The sequence below is a fragment of the Lepidothrix coronata genome, unplaced genomic scaffold (genome assembly GCF_001604755.1).
Source record: "Lepidothrix coronata isolate B3197 unplaced genomic scaffold, Lepidothrix_coronata-1.0 Scaffold197, whole genome shotgun sequence".
Classification (NCBI taxonomy): Eukaryota; Metazoa; Chordata; class Aves; order Passeriformes; family Pipridae; genus Lepidothrix; species Lepidothrix coronata.
This window is the reverse complement of record NW_016690377.1, coordinates 208,899-231,544: the sequence shown is the minus strand read 5'-3', so window position 1 is coordinate 231,544 and position 22,646 is coordinate 208,899. Positions and strand designations below refer to the sequence as shown.

Here is a 22,646-nt window from a genome sequence, read left to right as displayed (position 1 = left end):
GCGCGCGCCCGCCCCCCTCCCGCGGGAGCGCGGCCCCGAGCGCGGCCCCGAGCGGGAGCTGAGGGTCCCCTCACAAACCCCTCAGCAACCCCTCCACCCGCTGCCCTCCCCGCTCGGGACCTGGGCTGGGTGACACGGGGCTCTCGGGTCACAGGCTGGATGGACTCGGTGAGCTCAGAGGTCGTTTCCAGCCTCGGTGATTCCGTGGTTCTGTGATTCCCTGAACTGCTGCTCAGCAAAGCCCTCAGGAAGGGCCACCACGGCCCTGAGGTGGAGGAAGGAGCCGAACTGAAGCAAGTCCTTGGCAAACACTGCCAGGACGGTGCGGCCAGTGCTGCTGACAAGGCCCAGTGCCAGCGGGCACAGCAGCGGAGTCTGTGTGCCCACAGGAGCCCAGCTCTGCCCCTCACAGCCTGCCCAGGGCTCACAGCCTGCCCAGGGCTCACAGCTCTGCCCCTCACAGCCTGCCCAGGGCTCGCAGCCGCGGCCTCCCCGAGCACCGGGGACCTGCAGTCCAGTAAAGCCCAGAGGAGAGCCAGTGAGGTGGGGAGTGCGGGGAGAGAAGACGAAAAAGAAGGGCACACTGTATACGTAGTTCAAAGAAAACAAACAAGCAAGCACTCTGAACAAGCCTTTTGTGGGTTTTTTTTTTCATATAGAAGAATTCACAGCGTTACAGAGAGGGACTGCAAAGCCAGCGAGTTCTGCCTCGAGGCCCCGGACAAAGCTGGGCTGCCTGTGGAAGAGGATGGAGAAGACATCAGTGTAATGCTATGTGCTGCCCAGGAAATACCTGTGTTACTGCTTCGTGATCTCTTAAAATTGTAGCTAATAAATAATAACAAAACCGGATTGCACATTCATGATGGAATATTCAATTTCTTTATTCCCACTGATCATTGAAGAAAATACTAAATATTTTTACTATGAGGCATCAGAAGACTTCACATAGCACCAAGTTAACTTCTAGTTACCTTACATGCATTACTGCTGGGGAACATTCCCAGAAAAATTATTAAAACTCCCAATATGAATAACAGAAGAAAATAAAGATATAATCAGGAGTACCAGCCTATAATCTCCATTACTAAGACTGATCAACACTCATTGTATAAGAACAAGTAAAAATGTAGTTGTTCTGTAAGCTTAAGTCAGATAAAAATAAGAAATAGTATTACATCCATCTTTGTTTTATGATTCAGGTCAGGTTGTCTGACAATAAAGAATCTTTGTCCCAAATACAGCTAGCAATGCATTCTTGATGAGACCTCATATCCAAACCAGTCCTTACCTTCCTCAACAGTTAAAGAGGAGGCATAAAATAAGATCTGACAGGTTTGCACATAAAAAAGAGCAGACTGAATCTACAGGAGTGGTGGAAATGCATCGATTCCTCAGACCAAGCTGAACAAAGTGAACAAAGTACAGAGCACTGCAGTGGACAGGAATACAACACCCCTGGTAACAAAACCCAGTCCCACACAGCAGGAGAATGGTCACATCAGAGTACAGCCCATACTGAACGGGTTTAGAAGGAAACTGCTCATCAGGAGCTTCAAGATGCTTAACCCAGAGATAAGGAGATATAAATAGCAGTTGAAAATGGTATCTTTAGGAGTACTTCAGGACACAGCTCGCTTTCTCATTCTGTGGCTACACGTACATAAGATACAAAGAGAGGAGCTGGATGCCCCAACCCTGGAAACATTCAAGGCCAGACTGGACTGGGCTCTAAGAAACCTGATTTAGTTGGAGATGTCCCTGCTCATTGCAGGGGGTTGGACTAGAAGACACTTAAAGGTCCCTTCCAACCCAAACTATTCCATGACATCTTGCAGGATTTGATCTTCACTACATGTTCTGTACTAGTGCCATGGACTTGCTTTAAACATCAGTAACACACAGTTTTTGCAGTAACAACCAAAGTAAGACTATGCACTTCATAAGAAGCTATGAAACATCTCTCCAGGCTACCCAGACAGTTATTCACTGCGGTCCTTTGGCTCCCGGTACTTCCACTGGATGTAGTCAAAGATGTCTTCTTCACATTCCACGGGCAGGGCCTCTCCAGCAACTCCTGCAAGTGAATTACAGATGCTGTTTGGAAGGGGGATGGTCTGTGCCATCCAGACAAGCCAAATGCATTGCAAGATGAAGACAAAACTGCTGTAAGTAAGGCAGACTTAAAAAACCACCCAGAATAACCCTCACTGCTCCCCTGGCCTTTTCATACAGTGTGTAGGTGATTATTCCTATTAGTGTCAAAGGAAATAAGGTAATGAATGAACTTTGGGCCACGTGGTTGTGCAGTTAAATACATTTATAGTCGTGTGCGTGTGTATAGTCACCTCCCCTCCAAAACAAAACAACTGAAGGACGTGGCATATCCTGTGAAAAGAGTGGGAAACCCCTTATATGTGCTGTGCTTGACACAGAAAAAACAATCTTTACACCAGTAAGACTTTAAGAAGATTAGGCAGTCCAAAGAGGTAACTTTGTGCCACAGCACTGCCTGTACATAAGCAGGCTGCCTCTTCTTGCTGTAATGGTGCCCAACACCAAAAAGGACACTGTAAAAACAGTGTTTATCAGAGCTATTTGCAAACCACCCAGAGAAGATCACACCCAGCATGTGAGCAGAGGAACACTGTGCAGAGCCCCAGACTGACCAGTGACACCCAAGCGACGGATGGTGTACTCATTGATGGTGAAGCCCATCTCCAGGGCATGAGCTCTCATGTTCTTATTGAATATATCACTCCCTGTGAAGTACAGCACACCACAGTAATACTGGTCCTTGGGGATAAGCCTAGAGGAAAAAGCAGAAGTGCAGACTTAGACCAAATATATAACAAAAAAGCTACAAGCCACTTGAAATTCAGCCCTTCAGACACTGCTGTGGGTCTGCTTTCTGTTTATGTCCACACATCCTGCAACTCTGTACATTTGATTTTCCCCAAGAGCCAGATGCAAGAATGAAATGAACTAAATATCAAAGAAAGGTTCAGCACATCTACCTGACCCCGAAGTTACTGGTGTTCAGCCACTACCTGGTTATGGTGCTTGCACTCCTGCCAAGAATTAATGTCAAAGCAGGATAATAAAACAGGACACAATTCTGAACCTGGATAGAATGTCATGATTTAAAATACAGCATTATTGCTAATAACCTGTTGTAGATACTGGCAGTTGTACAGTGGCTTCCTCAGTGCAAAGGAATTAGACACCCAGTAAATGCCATGTTCTGACAATGGAAGGAGAGATCTGACTGCAGAAGTGGATGTAAATGCCTGCTCTGCACAGACAGCTGCACTGGGGGTCTGGCTGGTTTTTTTGGGTGCATTACCTGATATCAATTCTCCTGTGGGGATAGGCTGTGCCATCTTCTTTCTCTGGCAGCTGACAGACACCCTGGGAGGAAGTAAGGCAAGCAAGAAATCCAAATGAAACTAAACAGATTTGAGATCAATCTTTACCACCCCACCCTTAAAACCCCCCTAAACAATCCTCAGTTATCTGGAAAGCAAAGTTAAATTCCAGCTGAACTGATTACATATTTCACTGGAACAGCTGGATATCTCAGTACAGTAAATCATTAGAAACTGGGGGGGTAAAGGAAGTTTTTTCTTGAGAAATCTTCTGCCTCTTTTCAGTTCAAACTGCTTTTTAATCTTCATGCAATATTTAAGTTAAAAAAGAAAAGGAAAAGCTGCGTTGTGGGCAAGGGATCTAAGAAAACTAATGTTCCTGTAATTGACTTCTTGCTTTAGGCATCCAACATAATCCCTATTATATCCTGAGTCTGGCTTCTTACCCATTAAATCTGTTCTGCAGCAAAACTCACAAAAAAAAGGAGACCAAAGTGTGTTGTGTATTGGACAAAATCAGGGGAACACAGGTCCGAGAGCAAAGACAAGTGTTACCAAGGTCTCGAGGACAGAGTTAGGAAAGGAGTCACTGGTGCTGCTGAAGGAGGGAGGTTGTGCTGAAGTTCTGGGGAAATACCCACCAAACCAGAGACACAACTGACCTGGTGTGGTGCAGGGTGTCAGAGCTACAGAAATATCTGTATACTTTCTAATACTGAGATCTTACTGTAAGAGATTCCCTAAGAGCTAACTGTAGGAAGTTTTTATGGGAGGCAAGGGGGAGAATTAAAAATAAAATAAAATAAAATCACAATTCCAGCAGTCTAAAGAATGTATCCTGTATGTATCCCAGCTTCTGTCAGGAAAGGTAATCCCACCACAACATCCCTCACCACCAAAGAAGCCCTTACCATGAATTTGGTGTCACCTTTAGACAGCATATCTGTGACAAAGTGGACTTTTTCCAGTTGTTCCACAACTTGATGCAGAAGTTTTGACTAGGAACAATGACAACACAACAGAAATCAGTTCACAGGTAACAAGAATATCTTACCTATTTATACTAGATGGTGGCTCACATAAGTACAGGACATCACCATAAATATATGTATTATTCTACACGAGATTTAACCCTGGGGGAAAAAAATATAAGTGATTATAACTCCTCAAATTAAACATGGTGATCCAAGAGAGGAGATTAAAATTACAGTAATGAGAAGATGCAAAAAGCTGCAGTACAAGTCTGAGACTACATCTCTTCTGAATTTGAACACACCCTGGTGGAAGGAAAGCCCAGCACTGACAGCAGCTGCAAACACACCTGTTTGGAGGACTGGGATGTGAAGCTCGGATGGGTCAGGAGAACATCCATATCACCACTTGACTCTGCACCTGGGCCAGGGAAAAGCACAGAAAAACCTCTCTGTGCATGACAAAGTGCACTGACAATGGTGAACATCCATCTAACCTTTTCCTATAAACGTGTTTTTCTAGTAGAGTCACTGTTCAAGAATATTTGTAAAAAAAAAAAAAAAAGAGAACCTTGTTCTTCCACCAAAAAGTTTCTATCCCCCATACCTCAGAAAATGCCCCAGAATTTCCTGCTGTACTCTCTGGCAATGAAGGGCAAATGTTGATCATGCAAAAGCAAACAATTCACATTAGAACATACTACTCTTTATGGGGGCAGAAGCAAGGGTTCACGTGGCTGCCTCATCACTGAACTGACCCATCAAGACAATACCAAGAGGAGAAGGTCAGGTTCTGGTACAGACTGTCTCTGGAAGAACACCACACACAGTAAAGGGTCTTGCTTATTATCCCAAAATAAACATAACAAGATCAGAGAGTACCAACCTCGTCTAAAACTGCCACAGACCGTAGCAATATAGTTTGGGTCCAGCTTCTTTACCTCTTTCAGCACAATTTCCTGTGTAAAAAGGAAAGATGTGTGTTGGGAGGTGTCAGTCATTCACTGGCCATCAGTACCTCACATCCTCAACAAAGACATTCTTACCTGCATTTGCAGCATTTCTTCCCTTGGGATTCTTTTCTCAAAATCTTCAAAATATCTGCATATATAAAAATAAAAGTATCTCAAAGAGTGCCAGAGGTAGCATCTTAAATTTTTAGTCAATTAAATGTGTATCAGAGGAAAGAATACAACTTATGTTACTGTCACATCACAGAAAGCTCCCAACTCCCACCAAGGGGAGAGTAAAACCTCAAAACTGCAAGTCTGACAACGCTTAGAAGATGGTTTCATTATTTCCACTGCACATGAAGAGCTGCTATGAGGTGGGAGCAGTATATCATACATTCCATCCTGGTGTCTGGAGGAGCCATTAGAAAAGCCAAGGAAGCTTACTTCAGTCCAATTCGCTGGTGGTGGGTCAGCTTGTGCTCATTTTTTCTGAGATCTAGAACAATTAAGGGAAAAAAAAAAAGTTACCTTAGGACTCAAAATATTACAGTAAGTTTTCAGCAATGCAAAAATGATGCACACAAAGAATACGTGAGGAGAACACAACAAGCTCAAGGGAAGGAGTGTTAAACTGACTATGCAGCAGCTGACAGGATGACCACAAATGCACAGAGCACTTCCCAATAAAGACTTAGCAGGCTACTGAAGAGCCCAAATCCTCGATATCTTCCACGTAACCTGCAAGGACTTTATTTTGGATATGTATATAATGCCTTAAGCCTCTGTACTAACTTCAGCACCTTCCACACCTTCCTCACAGCCTCGGGCACATTTGCTATCACAGAACCCTTTGGGAGAGGCAGCAGACAGAAAAACAATGACACGTCACTGGAGTGCGAACTGAGGCCCTAAATCTACACTTACCTTCTAAAGTCTTAATTCCTTCCTCGACAAACTTCCTAGCAGCAGCAGGACTGCAAAGAGACAAGTCAATCTGGCATCAGGAACGGCAAGAATCTTACAACACTGAACAGGACATCCCAATGCACCGTAACTGGCTGGGTTCTTAAAGGCCGAGTCTGAGGGCACTTGTGATGCTTACCCTCTTCTCAGCATTAGGCATTTTCAGTGCATGCTTCCAGCTGGAGCCTCAAGAGAGGCAACTTCCGCTGTCCTGAGACAGGACAACACCCAACCTTCTCCTTCTGCGTCCCATCCCAATTCCTCAAAGGCATTCTCAAATCCCAGTATATCCTCAACCTTTGTGCACAGTTTTTCTCAGAACTGAGAATGATTGCATCACCCACCCTCAGCCTCAAGGGTTCTAAACAAAACAAAACAATTGTTACCCAATGCCAGTAACTCGTGTCAGGAAATTGATAGAAGCACTGGTATCATCTTGTCGAATCTACCAAAACAACACAACACAAGCCAATTCCTCCTTTACTCCTTTTGCAATAAACAAAAAGCCCTCTGAGAAGATAAAACAGCTTAGTCAGACTCTGCTTTGGAGGCTCACCACAAATTTCTACTTACCATACACCCTATGTTCACCATTCTTAAGACTGACCTCAATCTCTCCAGGGACAAGAACAGAAACTGTGCAAAGCAAGCAGGCTACTTTGCAAGTTCCAAAGGAAAGCAACTATTGAGAAACAGAGCACAAGGGAAAGAAACCCACCTTTTCCAATTTGCGTAGTTTTCCAGTGGATAAGAACTCATCTATCTTCTCAGCAATCTTAGCACCTACTCCATCCTAAATATTGGGGGGCGAGGACAAACAAGTTACCTTCAAAAATCACTTAAAGTCATTATATTTGGGAAGAAAAGAAAGCTCCCTAGAATTTAGAGTCCCAGAAAGAACTATGGGCCTCCCAAGACCACGACAAAATACGGGACCACAAAGGAGCACAGGAATTCCAGGCTATAACACAACTCCCTGACAGGAGTTACAGGTTCGACTCGATGATCTCAGAGATCTTTTCCAACCCGGCTGATCCTGGGATTCTGTGAAACCCCCACAGCGGCCACCCTGCCCCTGAGCCCCGGGTCCCCCCGCGGGCACCCCAGGCACCAAAATCCCTACCAGCTTCTTGGCCTCGGCGCCGCTGCGGATCTTGCTGGGGTACCGGGCGATCACCGAGGCCGCCTTCCTGCGGAAAGTGCCGGTCAGTGCCCGGGCCGGGGGGCGCGGGGGCCGCGGCGGGGCCGGGGGGGCTGTACCTGTAGGCGTTGTACTTGTGGATGGCCCGGTTCACGTTGCGCTCGTAGTTGGCCAGTTCTGCGGGAGGAGAGTGGTGAGAGCCCCGACACGGACACACACACCAACACAGACACACACATACACTCCAACACACACCAACGCACAGACACACACACACACAGACACACATACCCCAACCCACCCACACCTACACAGACACACACAGACACCTACACACAGACACACCCACACACACCAACCTACCCACACACACGCAGACATACCAACACACAGACACACATATCCCAACCCACCCACACACAGACACACACAGACACAGACAGACGGACACACACAGACAGACAGACGGACACACACACCGGGCGGGCAGGCGGCACCTACCCATGAGGAAGTCGGTGATGCCCTCGTTGGGGCTCTCCTGGGGGGCTTTCCGCTTGCTCATGGCCGGCACCGGGAGCGGCCCCGAGGGGACGGGGATGGGGTTCAGGATCGGGATGGGGTTCAGGATCGGGACCGGGGCCGGGACCGGTCTCGGCCCTCGCGGCCGCAGCTCCGGCAGCTCCGCGGAGCCGCCTCAGGGAGGCGCTTCCGGCCGTGTCGTCACAGCCGGCCCGGCCCCGGAGCGCCTTAAACTGAGCGAAACTCACCCTTTTACACCTTTTTCGGCGTTTAACTTGAGGCGAGACCCTTCTTTCTTTATGAAGGATCAAACTGAGGGACACACACACTCCCTTTAGCGGCGTTTAAAGGGTTTAAATCGAGAGGAAGACGGTGACGTGAGACAGGGAGAAATCCCCCCCCCCTTCAGAGGTGTTCCCTCACCCGCCTAATCCAGAGGAAAATAAAAGAGAAAAAAAATGAAAGAAAAAATACAATAAAGACTAAATAATACAAATATAGAAAATAAAAATAAAATTAAAAAAAATAAAAAGTCCTGGGGCAGGTCTGGGATCTACAACCTTAATAAATTAGGATTGTGAGCAGGGAAGATACCAGAATCCCAGAGCTTCCAGCCACCTGAGGAGCACATTTGCATCCCTTTGTTTATCCCACCTGTGTCTTCCCAGCACCTCCCTTTCTTTCCAGCGGGAGGGGTCTCTCTTTGAAGCCTTCCCGGCCTCAGGAATGAGCATCTCCATTCCTGGGGATGTTTGAGGTGGCTTTTTTCAACTCTCTGTGTGTTCAGATCCTTCACACCCCCATGGAACGTGATAACCCCGAGCCGTGGGTGGGAGGATCAGCACAAGTGTGTCCCTCCAGGTGTGGGAGGTTCCCAAACTGCTCTGCCTGAACAAACCCTTCCTTTCCAGCCATCTGCACATGGAGCTGCTCCTGGGAAAGTGGCACCAGGCCCCGCTGTGTTTTGGGTTGACTCTTGTTGTGGTTTTTTCTCTGATTCCCTGTAAAAAGGGACAAAAATGAGGCTTTGCCTTTCCAGGCTCACACAGTGAGGACTCCTCAGGACTTCCTGTAATACAGGAATATTATCCCTTTCCAGGATAAAAAAAAAACAACTGAGGTGGTAAAACCTGCCCCATCATGGTGTCCCTGCCCATTAATTCAGCAAATCCTCCTGGCTGATGAGGGGGAATAATGACAAATGTCAAAACATTCCCACCTGACAGTTAGAAATGTGCATTTAGGAAGCACTCCAGTGTTTCAGCAGGATTTCTGGAGAGGGGCACTCTGTTTAGAGAGCAGACTTTTCCTTGGAAACAGCCCTGAAGGAGAACAGGGGGAGTTCAAGGGCAGACCTGGGTGTGATGTTAAAGCCACTCCCCACTGACCTGCAGCTCCAGGTGGAATTTTCCCTTCCCTGAAAAGCCAGAAGCTGCTGATTTTATTTCAGCCTGAACCAAACCCCTTGATTTTTTTATCATTTGTCCCAGTTCAGCTGTGGAGCTGTGAACCCCTGGCGAGGTGGGGTTGGAGGAAGATGAGGGTTTCTTCCCCGACATGGATGCAAACAGGAATACACATGGAGGGGTCGGCTTCAGAGATCCAAAATAGCTTGTTTTGGGATTTAACTAAGGCAGAACTGCCCCCTTGGAGCCTGATCCCAAATGGCTGGTGGTTCCCCTCTCCTCTGATGTCTGCTGAGAGCCAGGGATCCCACAGGGATTTGCGTGGAAGCAGGGGACGGAATGCTGGGGGTAGGTGGGCTGGTTGGGCTCCATCACAGGAGGGTTCCCAGGGACACTCTGCAACTCCAGGTGCTCCATTGCTCCAGGCCTCAGTTTCACAGATTGGAGCATCCTGGATCCTGTGGATGCAGTGGGAGAAGCCTGAGGATGCCAGGAGATGGCACCATCCTCCCGGCTGGAGCTGCCACCTCTTCCTTCAGGGAAAGGGCTGTCCAGCCCTGGAACAGGTTGCCCAGGGAATCACTGAGGATCATGGAATCATGAAGGTTGGAAAAGCCCTCTGAGGTCACCACTAATCCATGTCCCCAAGTGCCACATCCACAGGGATGTTAAATCTCCCCAGGGATAGGGACTCCACCCCTGCCCAAGGCTGGGCAGCCCTTTCCATGAAGGAATTTCCCCAATATCCAACCTGAACCTCCCCTGGCACAACCTGAGGCCATTTCCTCTCAGCCCCGTGTTCTCAATCAAACAAAGGACCCACATACTGGGGGAGCCTGGGAGGGCAGAATCCCTGATTTGGGAGCATTTGGGATTTATGGAGCTGGGATGTGACGAAGATCACCCAAGGACATCTGTGATGTCCGACTGAGAAGAAATGGGATTTTAATAGGAAGAAGGAACTGGATTTTAGAAGGAAATTGTTTTCCCTGGGTGTCCTAGTGCAGTGGGTGCCTGTGGATGCAAGATGAACCTTCAAAAATCCCTGGCCAAAGGAGTGGGTGGGAAAATAGGGATTTTTATCCTCTTTCTTTTATATTTCTCTCCTGTTCTCTCCACAGAGCTGCTGGCACACGGATCAAGAGATTGGCACCTTGACCTTGGTGCCGTCCCCATCCCAATGGATGCTGGTGGGACACCAGCACAGCGGGATTGGTGCAGGATTGGTGCAGGATCCCCCTGGCACCACCGGCCGTGCTGGGATGTCTTCCTGCTTCCCAAGCCACAGGATCTCCCCTGGACCATGAGCCGTGCCAGGATGTCTCCCAGCTCCGGAGCCAGGCTCCTGATGGATTTTTGGCGGGTTGGCCCCTGGCCGAGCCGCTTCCCCGCCGTTCAAAGGCTTTTCTTGTTCGGCGCCGGCTCCCGGAGAAGGGCTCCTTTCACAGCCGCCTTTCCGAGACAGAAATTGTCATTTTCCAAACACAGCTTCCCTTCTCCTGGCCCAGAGCCTTCCTCCTCCCTGACGTCAGCAGCCTTTGTGATGCTCTGGTGGAATTTTGTGCTCCTGGTTCTTTTCACTGGGTTTAGATATCAGGGGGTGAGGGGCAATGGGGAGGCCACAGTGGAATTCCGACGGAGCCAGGGGGTTGGCACTGGGATCTGAGCAGGTCTGGAGCCTTGGGAACCGGCACAGAGCCCTGACAGATGTGGAGAGCTTTGGTTTTGAGTTTCTTGGTGTGATGGGAGAAGAAAGGGATGAATTTTTATCATGATTATTCTCATTATTATTTCATTATCATAACTGATTGTTATTGCCATTATTACCTTGTCTTTTATTAATTCCTAGGGTTTTGGGGCTGCCAAGGATTTTCCAATGTGCTCACACGAACCAAGGCGCACGTCAGAGAGGCCACGGCTCCATGTCCCTGGAGAACTCCGGGCTCACTCAGCTCTGGTCCATCCTGAGGGGCTGAAGGCTCCTGGTGCCTTTTCCACGATGGGGAAATGAGGGTGAGGAGCTGGCACAGACATGCAGGGGGTGTTTTCCCTCTTGCGAAACCCCTGGGTGCCGTCACCTGGCCAAGACACAAAGTCACCGCTCAGGACAACGTTGCAACACAACCCCAAAATAGCAGCAACCCCCAGAAAACTAATGCCCTGCTCCCTGCCCAAATTCCCCTCCTTGCTCCAGCCCTGTCTCCTGGATCCATCGGAATGCCTGGAGGGCAGAGCTGGTGGCATCATCCCAGGGTTTGTCCCTGCAGCCCCAGTGACTCCCGGCTGTGCCCGCGCTGCTCCTGGCACTCGAAATTTTCCAGCCCTGGCCCTGGCCCAGCGTCGGGGTTTGTTTGGCAGCAGTGCAGAATCTGCTCAGTGTTGCCACCGGAGCAAAGTCTGGGTCTCTCCTGGGCTCTTCCCATGGAATGTTTGTGTTTCATCCTGATTCCCATCCCCACCCTGGTGGCTCAGCCGGGACGTGTCCCCTGCAGAGTCCCCTCGGCCTCGGGGCCCTGTGGGGTCACACTTGATCCTTAAAAGGGATCTAGGGGGTAGGGATGGAATGGGCTGGCACAGCAGCTCCTCTTCCCATTCCCATCTCATCCATGCAGGGGACCCTCGTGGTGCCACCAGCCTGTCACCTTCTGTGTGAGGGTCCCCTGGCACAGCTCGTGGATCCATTGGAATGCACAGCATTCCAATGTACAGGTGAGGTCTCTGGTTCCCACCACTGCCCAGAGCAGGGACACCGAGGTGGGGGACACCAAATTCCTGGACTCCCTGTCTGCCAGAGGGTCATTGCTGGCTCTTCCCAGCTCCATAATGAGCCAAACTCTGAGCTTTGGAGTGGTTTAGGGTCTGGCAGCAGTGGCTGTGCCGTGACCTCGCCAGGATCAGGAGCAGATCCCAACCTTCCCCTCCCAGTTTGTCTCCCTTGGGAAACGCAGGTGTGAGCTGTGTAAGATCTCAGGGATCTGCGAGTGCCTGGGAACATCCGATCGCTCCAGGGCCTTCCTCTGCTTCCCAAAGGAGTTCCGGAGAGCGCCTGGACCTGTCAGACCTGTGTGGCCTTCCCGGGGCAGGGACACATTCCAGCCGTTCCTGTGGGCTGAGTCACGCGTGGCTCCTGCGGCTCCTGGCCTGCGATCCTTCACCCCCATCTCCACTTCCGAAGGTGAATCATTCCCGTGGGAGGGAGCTGGGAATCGCCTATCGCACCGGGGAGGCTCAGCCCGGGGCAGGGACCACAACAGGGCTGTTTTCCCACGTTCCCGGGGAAAGATGGGAGCTCTGGGCATGATCCCAGGCAGCCGAGAGGCTGTGCTGGTGCCATCCCAAGGGGCCGATAACATCCCAAATCTCCTGGCTCTGGTTCTGGCAATGCCATCCCAAGATGCCGATCCCATCTCAAGATGCCAATGCCATCCCAAGCTTTCCAGCTCCTGTTGTGCCAATGCCATCCCAAGGTGCCAATGCCCTCCCAAGGTGCCAATGCCCTCCCAAGGTACCAATGCCATCCCTCCCCTCCCATCTCTGGTTGTTCCACTGTCATCCCAGGGTGCTGATGCCATCTCAAGGTTCCAATGCCATCCCAAGGTGCCGATGCCATCCCAAACCTCCTGGCTCTGGTTCCACCAATGCCATCCCCAGGTCCCAACACCATCCCCAGGTGCCGATCCCATCCCCAGGTGCCGGTGCCATGCCCTGCCCGGCTGCGGGAGCGGGCGGATTCCCGGGCAGGGGATGGATTCCCGGGCGGTCGCCGCGTGGGGAGCGGGGCCGCGGGCGCTGAGTCAGCGCTCCGGAGGGTGCGGAGCCGCTCCTGCCGGGCCGGCACAATGGGAGCGCTGGATAAACAGGCTGAACAAGGACAAACAGCTCCCGCGGGGGCACTGCCAGCATTGTGACCGCCCGGATTAATGGCCCGGACACTGAGAGCCTCTGTTCCACCGCCGGCTGCTTTCCGGGGGCTTTTTCCTGGCCGGACACCCTTTCCTGGCCCTTTGCCCTGCTCCGGTGGCTCAGGGAGAAAGGAAGGACACAGGGAGGAATCTCAAGCCTGAACACCTTGGCTGCATGGCTGGGGAAACCTGCCTGGGGGTCCCACCTGTGCTGGGAGGGTATCCTGAGCCTCCCAGCACCTTCCCAGTGTCATTTGGGAATGCTGCTCCCCCAAAAGTCACCCCAACACCCTCCTGCCCTTCCCCACTCAGCCACTGAAAAACCTCAGAGGGATCCTGAGGGGGAGAAGGAGAACCAGAGCATGGATTTGGGGTCCCACTGCAATGCCCTGGGCAGATCCCTAGAAGGAGTAGGAGAACCAGAGTGTGGATTTGGGGTCCCACCACAAAACCCCAGAGGGATCCCAAGGAGGAGGAGGAGAACCAGAGTGTGGATTCGGGGTTTCTGAGGGCACAGCCAGACGTGCAGCCGCCCGAGTGCTCTCCAGGCTCCGGTCACCACAGCTGAATGATCCCTGTGTCCATGGCACGGGTGGACATGGCTTCCCATGACCACAGCAGGTCACGGAGAGCTGGGAAACCCCAAAACACCTGGCACAGGGACCTGCCAGAGCCACCACAGGGTCGGCTCCGGAGCGGGATCAGCCCCTCTCCTGCATTCCCAGGGAAAATTCCTGCTCACTCTGGACATGCTGATCCCTACTCTGCCACTGCTGGATAAACATATATTTAATATAATCTGGTGCTAACTGATCCATTATTGACATTATCCCGGGAGCTGCCAACCCGGAGCCGGCGGCATTCCGGCAGCCAACAAAGCCCTTGTTAGTGTCCAGCCTTGGACTGCTCCAAAATCCTTTATTTATGGAGGTTTTAGGCGAAAAAAGGGACATAAACAGAAAAGGGGGAGTAAGGAAAAGGGGAGGGAAGGGAGAAAACCCTGAGAAGTTATTTAGGAAAGGAAGAAAGAAAAAAAAACTGGAATAAAATGGACATTCACGGGGAAAATCCTGGCTATGAAAGAGCCTTTTAAGCCGGTGGAAAAACAGAACCTGTAAGATAAAGCCAGGAAAAAATTCCCAATAAAGCCCCATTTTTAGTGGGATGGCGGAGACATTGGAGGTGATGCCTGCCTGATAATGGGATGAAGATGCCCCGGGATGGGTCAGACCCCCAAAATTTGGGTCTGGAGAGATGTTGGAGGCACTGCCCTTCCAGTAACAGCTCTGGCATGGGCCAGACCCCCAAAATCCAGGATGGGGCAGCAGCGATCGGAGCATCCCGGGGCTGGGACTCTCCAGAGCAGCAACATTCCTGACCCTGGGAATAACATTTAATTTATTCTCAGCCCATATATTAAGAAAATAAACACGGGGGGAGGAGGGGCTGTTCCCTCCCTCTGCCGCCGCCTGATTGATTTCAGGGCTCCCCGGAGCAGCCAAACCCATCCCAGCAGCTACAATTTGGGATTGTGTGAGGCGGCGGGAAGGGCCGGGGGGAGCCCAGCGCCGTGTTTTCCCTCTGCCTCATTTTCACCTTCCCCATCCAAAGCAAACAGGCGGCCGGAGGCTTTTCTGCCGGACACGAGAACACACAGCCCCCTTGTTCCTCACTTCTCCAGGGAGGGAGAGAAACGGGGGGATTGGGGGGATTTTTTCCTGTTTTTTTCATCGCCACATCGGAATATCGGTGATTAAAATCATGGGAGCACAAGAGGGATGAGAATCCACAGTGAGGAGAATATTCCCTGTCCATCTCAGGGGGTTGGAGTTGTCCCCGTGGGGGCACAGAGGGTGTTTGGGGGGGGGGATTCCCCAAACCCCCAAAATCCCATATTTTGGTTGAGTTTTCCCATCAACTGCTGCATGGAGGGGTCTAAAGCCTTGCCCTCCAGCCTGGATAAATCCCCAAATCCCACGTTTTGGGTGGGTTTCCCACTGGCTGCTGCATGGAAGGGTCCAAAGTGTCACCTTCCACCCTGGATATCCCACAGGCAGGGAAAGAGGAGGGAATGGAGGTTGAAGGTGAAGGGGTTTATATACCTTTTTCAGAGATTTGCCCTAAATTGATGGATTTATCCCAGATTCAACTCGGCTCTGCTGGATCTGTGGGATCTGCTCCTGGGAATGACCCTTTAATCCCAAACCCAGCATAAACCATGGACAAAGAGCAATTCCAAAAGGAAAACCCAACCTCCGGAGGCTCCCAGGGCAGGAACAATTAAAGAATCCCAATTTAATTATCCTTATAATCCCAAAATAACACCTGGCTTGGGTTTGTGGTTTTATAACTCGGGGAAGAGGGACTGGAGCCCTGGAACTCTGGAGCCAGCACTCGGAGAGGGCTGGATTGTGTGGGGTGATGTCCTGGGTGCTCCTTCCAGAGGGTGGAGATCGGGAATGTTGGTGGGGGTCAGGGGTGCTGGAGGGTGTTGGGAATGCTCATAGAGGATGTTGAGGAGTGTTGAGAATGCCAGTGGGTGCTGGGAATGCTGGAGGGTGTTGGGAATACTGGTGGGGGGTGGGAATGCTGGTGGATGTCAGGGATGATGGTGGGTGTCGGGAATGCCAGTGGGTGTCAGGAATGATGGTGGTGCCAGGGAGGAAAGAGTCACCTTTTCATACACCCTGCCCATGACATTCCAGGTGCTTTTGAGGTACTCGGGATCAGCCCAAATCCCTTTGACTCCTCCTGCCCACTCCACTGCCCTGGCCCTGCCACCATTCCCATTCCAATGGCAGCTAATGCTTCCAGTGCTGATTCCCAGTGGGTGGGAGGACGATGGCACAGGAGGAAACCTCTGCTTACAAAGAAACCTCTTTGAAAACTCTGCTTCCCTGTTATCATCCCAGGAAAGCAGGAATGGGGGGAACACCCCGCCTTTCCCATACTGGGATCGGCTCCCAGGGTGTTTTCCCCTTGGATGGCTGGGAGGGGAATCACTGGCAATGGCAGAGGATCCTTTATGGGGTTGGTGGGACCCCACTGAGGGCCACCACCCCAGGATATGGCAGCTGGATTTGTCCTGTCCTCGGGGATATATCTGCCTGGAGCAGCTGGGAAAGACTTGGGATGGTTGGGATGAGCCCCACTGGGTGGAAATGCCGTGAGTGCCTGAAGGAACAGAGAGCCCGGGATGTGCAGCCCACAGGGCCCCCCATGATCCAACAGGCTCCAGTGGGATTTGGGGATGGTCATGTCGCTGGGATGCTTGTGTTCTGAGGTAACATTCCAATGGATTTTGGGGTGCTGGGATTCGGGATCGGCAGCGTTGGGAAGAGCTGGCTCCCAGCCCCTTCAAAGAGCCACTTTCAAGTGCCGAGGGGAGATGGTATCACCTGGGAACGGGGAGGGCTGGGCCCCGCTCCCACCGCAGGGCTGGGAGCAGCTCCCACGGGACGCCGGCACAGCCCGGCATGGCTGCGGGGACTCCTGGCACAGCGGGGTCCAGGTGGACCCCCTGCCTGTCCCCACCCCTGGGGGCTTCCATGGCTTAAATACAGTATCCCAGGGGATGATCCTCATGGATCACGGGGGCTGTGTCAACCACCAGATGGATTTGAGCCACCACAGTCTCTTTGTCCCCCCGAAAGGAATCCCAGCTGGGCCCGTCAGATTTTGGGATGACCAAGGTTGGGATCAGTGGGGTGGGGACCCTGTAGATTTTGGGCTGACCAAGGCTGGGATCAGCAGCAGTTGAGGATGATGAAGGATGTGCTGGCAGCAGATTTGGCAATCCGGGAGTCACGGGAGTGCACAGAGGGATGGGGGGGGCTCCTGGTTCCTCCTGCTCCCCCTCCTTGTGGGGACCCCGCTCAGGGGGTGACACTGAGCTGGGGGCTCTGGGGGTGTTGGGACTCCAGGGAGTGGGGGGGGGGTCCCAAATGGTCCCATGGCAGAGACCCCAGGTAGTTCCATGGGGGTGTCCCGGATAGTCCGGTGATGGGGGCGCCCAGTGGGGTCACGGATAGTTCCGTGAGGGGGTCACGGATGACCCCGTGAGGGGCGCCCTGGATGTTCCCATGAGGGGGATCCCGAGTCGTCCCATAACGGGGGTCCCAGGCAGTGCCGTGAGGGGGGTGCGGGTGATCCTGCGAGGGCTGTCAGGACAGTCCCCTGAGGGGGTCTCGGGCGGTTCCGGGGGGGTACCGGATAATCCCCTGAGGGGGGTCTCGGGCGGTTCCGGGGGGGTCCCGGATAATCCCCTGAGGGGGTGTCTCGGGTGCTCCCTGAGGGGTCGCGGTGGGCGGCGGTTCCCGCGCTGGGCCCGCCCCGGCCCGGCCGGTGCCGCCCATTTCCGCCGGGCGGAGCCGCCCCTCGGCCCCGCAGCGGCCCCGCCGCCACCGCCCGCCCCCGGCCCCGGCCCCGGCGCCGGCCCCGCTCGCTCCGGTGCAGCCCCGCCATGGCGGGCGGCCCGGCCGCGCTGGCCCTCGGTACGTGCGGGGCCGCTCCGGGACCGGGGGGCTCGGGGGGCTCCGGCCCGGGGGGTTCGCGCCCCGCCTGCCCCGCACGGACCCGCCGAGGGGAGCGGGGGGGACGCCCGCAGCCCCCTCCGCACTGGCGGGTTCTGAAGGGTTTGGGGGTTTCGGGGGTGGTTTGTGGTTGTTTGGTGCGTGAATGCCATGAAATCCCATAAAATCCCCCGGGCGGTCGCTCCCGAAGTTCGTTCCCTGTGGGAAGGCGCCTTCGCCGCGACGCGTGAGTACGGCCCCGGCCGCTAATTAGGGCGGTTAATTAGAGCTGGGGGCTAATTAGAGCAGGGGTGGTGGTTGCCGGGGAAAGGGGGAGCAGTGGGAAGCGTGGGTTCTCCAGGATGGAGCGGGGCGATGCTGCGGATGGGACGGAGGCGCTTCCCAGGCTGGCAGTGGGATGAGCGTGGATGTGGGAGAACGCGGAGCCGGGTCCTGGGTGCCCCTCATGGGATGCGGCACCGGGAAGGATCCGCGGTTGGATTTGTCCCGCTGTCCTCGAGGAGGACGTGGTGTCCCCGCCTGTGTCACCCACAGCTCCGGGGCTCCTCGCCGGGGCAAGGGTTGTTCTATCCCGGTGGGAAAGAGCCGCTTGGCAGCGCTTGGATTCGGGAAAGTGGCTGGAATTGGCTCCGCTCCAGCTCTTGGAGCTGCTGCTTTGGCTCCGCGTCTCCGGATCCCTCGGGGGGTCTGAGCATCCCTTGAGGGTGTCGGTGACACCCCTCAGCTCATCCAGGGGCTCCCATGGCCCCTCTGCTCCTGCTGCTTCCCATTCCTGTGGCTCCAGACCTCTCCAACCCCGATGGTTGTCCACCTCGGGGGGCTGATCTGCAGGTTGCCCACCTGTCTGGGCGCTGTAATCCCCCATCCAGGAGCAGTGGCTCCTGGGGGATCAGATCCAAATCTCCATGGGGAGAGAGCCCTGGATAAAATGCATCGAGCCAGCAGATCGGAGCATCCACTTGGAATATCGTGGAGAAGGGGAAAACCCCCTCCAGCACAACGTACATGCACCTAAAGGCTTCCAAGGGCTGGGCTGGAGCTGAGGGGAAACTGGAGCCAAGCGGATCAGGAGGGAAAACTTGGAGCAGGGAACACACCCCAGCGATAACGGCGGAGGCAAGAGGAGCTGAGCCCTTTGCTGGGGGAGGAGGCTGGGAATTAGTGAGAGGGAGAACCGGAGACTGGGAATTAGTGGGATGGAGTTGTTGGATCTGTGTCTATCCATCGGAAAGGCTTGGGAGTCCCTCGGTGAGCTGGGGGTTCATGCCAGGAGGGTGACTTCAGGGGGCTTGGCTGGCAGAGGAGGTGATGGCAAGGAGAGCTTCCCAAATGTCCCCAGAGAACGGGATGGGATGGGACTAGAAAACCAAGCGAGAGCAGCTGCCTGGGATGGCTGGTGGAGGCAGCCCCGGTCCAGGGGCCGGTCAGACCGAGGGTGTGGATTCTGCTGTGTCCATGAGGTGTCCATGGGGAGCCACTGGAGCCCTTGGCTGGCATTGGGGATGGAAAACTGCTGCCAGGGACTGGCACCAGTGACAAGGTGGTCACACGGGGCAAGCTGGGCTTCCCCCTCAGCTGGGCTTTGCAGGGGCAGGTGTTACACCTGACAGGGAAGAGACGTTGGGAAGAGACACTGCTGGAGCCAAGAGGGATCCCGGCAGGAGAACAGGCAGGCCAGAACTCTCGAGGGAGTGGTACAGCCACCCCATGGCACAGGGATGAGCCATTTCCCAAAAACACCTGGCGTGGAGGGCAGAATATCGGGACAAGCCGGAGCGGGGCTGGAGGACAGAGCACTGTCCAGCACTGAGCCAAAAAAAATGGGAAAACCTGATTAAATTTCCGTGGGAAGAAAATCCCCGAGGTCTCCAACAAAAGCAGGGAAGCTGTGGCTGATCCCTGAAGCTCCAGTGATCCCTGGAGCCGTGGTCAGTTCCTGAAGCTCCAGTGATCCCTGAAGCTCCAGGGCCGCTGGGATTTGCTGGATGTGAAGCCCGAGGGTCTGTCTCGCCTTTCTGCGCCGTTCGATTAAATCCATGCAGGAAATTGGGTCAAATCCAGGGAAGGGGCTGCTGCCCTCGGCTGGCTCCACAGCCCAGGAAGGCTCAGAGCGGGGGGGCTGCTCCATCCCCCCTAAGGGGGCAGCTCGGGGGGGTCATTCCAAGCCTTCCCGTCCTGCAGCCCCTCCTTCTGCCTGCACAAGGAATTCCTGCGTTTTCCTTAAAACTCTTGGAGTGATTTTGGTGAACCCTCTCAGCTTTTGGGGGGTCACAGCATGGCTGATTCCCGTCTCTACCCCTTCCCACAGGTGTCCTGCTCGCCGCGTGCCACGCGCTGGAGAACACCACGGCAGCCCGGAATGGTGAGTGTGCCAGTGGGAATTGCGGGGTATCCGCGTTTGCAGCCTGCCTGGGATCAGCCACATGGATCCTCTGGCATCCCACCCTCCTCCCTGCAGGATAATGGGGCCCTGGGTGGGATCCTGCCCCCACAGGGACTTTATCCCTAAGGAAAAACTGCGCTCTGCGGTGGCTGTTGTCCATGCACCTTGCTTTTGGGGGGTGGAAATTCCTCAGAGTCCTGCTGCGTGACCACTCGGAAGTGTGTCCCACCGGGAAGCTGCTGGTGCCTGACGGTCCTGGCGGCACCGGGAGGATAAATTGGCTCATTCATGGAAGTGGCACAATGGGCTGTGCCAGCCCAGGGCCCTTCGCTCCCGGCACAGCTCCGATGGGATGTGCCAGCCTCGGGAAGGGCTGACTGCAGGCAGGGCTGGGACATTTGGGGCTGGAAATGCTCCCTTTGGGGCTGGACACACTTTCCTTTTAGGGCTGGGAAACCTTTTCCTTTTAGGGCTGGGAAAGTCTCCCTTTGAGGCAGGAAAACTTCCTTTGGGGCTGGAAAATGGGATAGTTCAATGGCGTCGTTTGGGAAAGTGGTGCCAGGAGGCTTTGGAGCAAAACCCTGTGGCACTACTATCACCCGGAGGGTGCTGGCAGCCCTTTTGCTGATGGATGTGTGCCCAACCTCCCTTTGGGGCTGGGAAACCTCCTTTTGGGACTGGAAAATGGGATGGTTCAACGGCATTGCTTGGGAAGCATTAAAGGGAACGGTGCTGGGAGGCTTTGAAGTAAAACTCTGTGGCAGGGAAGGCACCCTGAGGATGCTGGCACCCCCCTTCCCAGTGGATGTGTTCCCAATCTCCTTTTGGGGCTGGGAAATCTCATTTTGGGCTGGCAAATCTCCTTTTGGCGCTGAATAATGGGATGGTTCAACAGCATTATTTGGGAAGCAGTGCTGGGAGGTTTGGGAGCAAAACCCCGTGATGGGGTTGGCACTGGCATCCTGAGGATGCTGGCAGCCCCTTTCCCAATGGATTTGTGCCCATCCCAGAGGCTGGAGGGTGGGAGCTGATCCGAGGGACACTGCAGGGACAGGGATCCTTGGGGTGGGAGGAGGAGGAGGAGGAGGAGTTGGCTGCAATGTGGGCAACAGCTGGGAATGCTGAGGCTGAACAGGAGCCAGGACACCCCGGGAACTGTGCTGGATCCAGGGATGCACCACAGGGACAAAGGGACGTGCTGCCTCTTCCAGCCCTGCTGGTCCATCCTCAGCAATTCCAGGGGGCTCCGAGCCTGGCATGGGGGGCTTGGAATCTGGGATGGGGGGCACAGCAGGCACAGGCTTGGATTTGTGGGTTAAAACCCTAAAAAGGAGTAGTTTTATAAAGATATTCCAGCCAGAAGGAGGAATCTGGGCTCTCCTGGGATATTCCATCCCTGGGGATGGAGGTGTCGGGGTTTTCCTGGCGAGGCGCTGATTTTGGCAGTGATTCCCACTGTGAACTCCAAATCCCTGTGGGAGCCATCCCGCTCCGTGGTTTCTTGCCTGGGCTCCCCGAGGACCCGGAAGCATTCCCGCATCCATGGCTTTAATTACCCTGGCCTGCCATAAATCCACGGCACAGGAACTTGAGGTGGCTTTGAAACGACAGCGATCGGATGTGCTTTATTCCCGGGATAATCCCAGTGCAGGATATTTGTTTCCCGTGTCTATAATTCAAACCAGCGTGGGATGTAATGGAAAACAGGATCCCGGCAAAGCCACCGGCTTGGTCAGAGCTGCAGCGACTCTGACGTTCTTTAACTCTCTCCTCCTCCATTTTAAGCTCTTTAGGAAATTCCTTCAGGATTATTTTTTGCTGCTGGTTTAAGCAGGACCCGTCTGGGCTCCCTTGGGTGGTCACTGGACTGTATCCCACGTGCTGATCCCAAAATAAAGCCATCCAGCCCCAAAACAGAGCTGGGTAGGAGTTGGGCTTGGGAAATTCCCTAAAAATGCTGTTTTGTCCTTGTTTTTGCTCCCAGCTCCAGGCCCACCGGTGGCAGCGGCCGTGAGGTCCCACTTCAATGACTGTCCTGACTCCCACAGCCAGTTCTGCTTCCATGGCACCTGCCGGTTCCTGGTCCAGGAGGACAAGCCAGCGTGTGTGTGAGTGCTGGGAAACCTCTGGGAAAGCTCCTGGGGCTTCCTTGGGGTCTTCCCTCGTCTGTGCTGTGGGGATCCCCAAAGAGCCAGGTTGAGCCTGGCTTTGCTGGCTGCCAGCGGGTCCTGGGGCTGCCTCTGGTGTCCATCCCATGTGTCCTTGTTCCCAGGCTGACTCCCCTGTCCCTCCTGTGTGTGCCCTATTCTGGGTTGTCTCTGCTATCCCTCCCCTGTGTCCCCTGTCCCAGGGTGACTCTGCTGTCCCTCCCCTGTGTCCCCTGTCCCAGGGTGACTCCTCTGTCCCTCCCCTGTGTCCCCTGTCCTGAGGTGACTCCTCTGTCCCTCCCCTGTGTCCCCTGTCCCAGAGTGACTCCTCTGTCCCTCCCCTGTGTCCCCTGTCCCGGGG

The 22,646-nt window shown here is 53.8% G+C and overlaps 2 protein-coding genes and 1 long non-coding RNA gene across 5 annotated transcripts in view; 2 read left to right on the top strand and 1 right to left on the bottom strand.

The window, feature by feature from the left end:
- The first annotated feature begins 15 nt into the window (after positions 1–15).
- On the top strand, positions 16–863 carry LOC108505638. Its single transcript, XR_001877574.1, has 2 exons — positions 16–168; positions 660–863. It is a non-coding gene; the product is annotated as an uncharacterized LOC108505638 (long non-coding RNA).
- Positions 619–8,084, bottom strand: POLB (DNA polymerase beta). 2 transcript variants are annotated; one of them, XM_017831854.1, is made up of 15 exons: positions 7,898–8,084; positions 7,516–7,573; positions 7,379–7,445; positions 6,974–7,048; positions 6,642–6,700; positions 6,217–6,266; positions 5,737–5,788; positions 5,386–5,440; positions 5,226–5,298; positions 4,690–4,760; positions 4,280–4,366; positions 3,347–3,411; positions 2,670–2,809; positions 1,975–2,077; positions 619–736 (listed from the first exon to the last, which is right to left on the bottom strand). In XM_017831854.1, exons 1-14 carry the CDS (start codon positions 7,956–7,958, stop codon positions 1,983–1,985), a joined length of 1,008 nt encoding a protein of 335 aa, XP_017687343.1. In that variant the 5' UTR covers positions 7,959–8,084; the 3' UTR covers positions 619–736; positions 1,975–1,982. The 2 variants fall into 2 exon arrangements, with proteins under 2 accessions (XP_017687343.1, XP_017687342.1); XM_017831853.1 differs by having other exon boundaries at positions 619–2,077.
- Positions 8,085–17,657: 9,573 nt separating this feature from the next.
- Positions 17,658–22,646, top strand: part of TGFA (transforming growth factor alpha) — a 6,753-nt gene continuing 1,764 nt past the window's right edge. The window contains exons 1-3 of one of the 2 annotated variants that reach the window (XM_017831789.1): positions 17,658–17,716; positions 20,064–20,117; positions 22,123–22,246. In XM_017831789.1, coding sequence (XP_017687278.1) covers positions 17,686–17,716; positions 20,064–20,117; positions 22,123–22,246 — 209 coding nt within the window. In that variant the 5' untranslated portion in view covers positions 17,658–17,685. Of the gene's footprint in view, positions 17,717–17,812; positions 17,982–20,063; positions 20,118–22,122; positions 22,247–22,646 lie in introns of those variants that run through there. The other variant, XM_017831788.1, reaches the window with a different exon arrangement.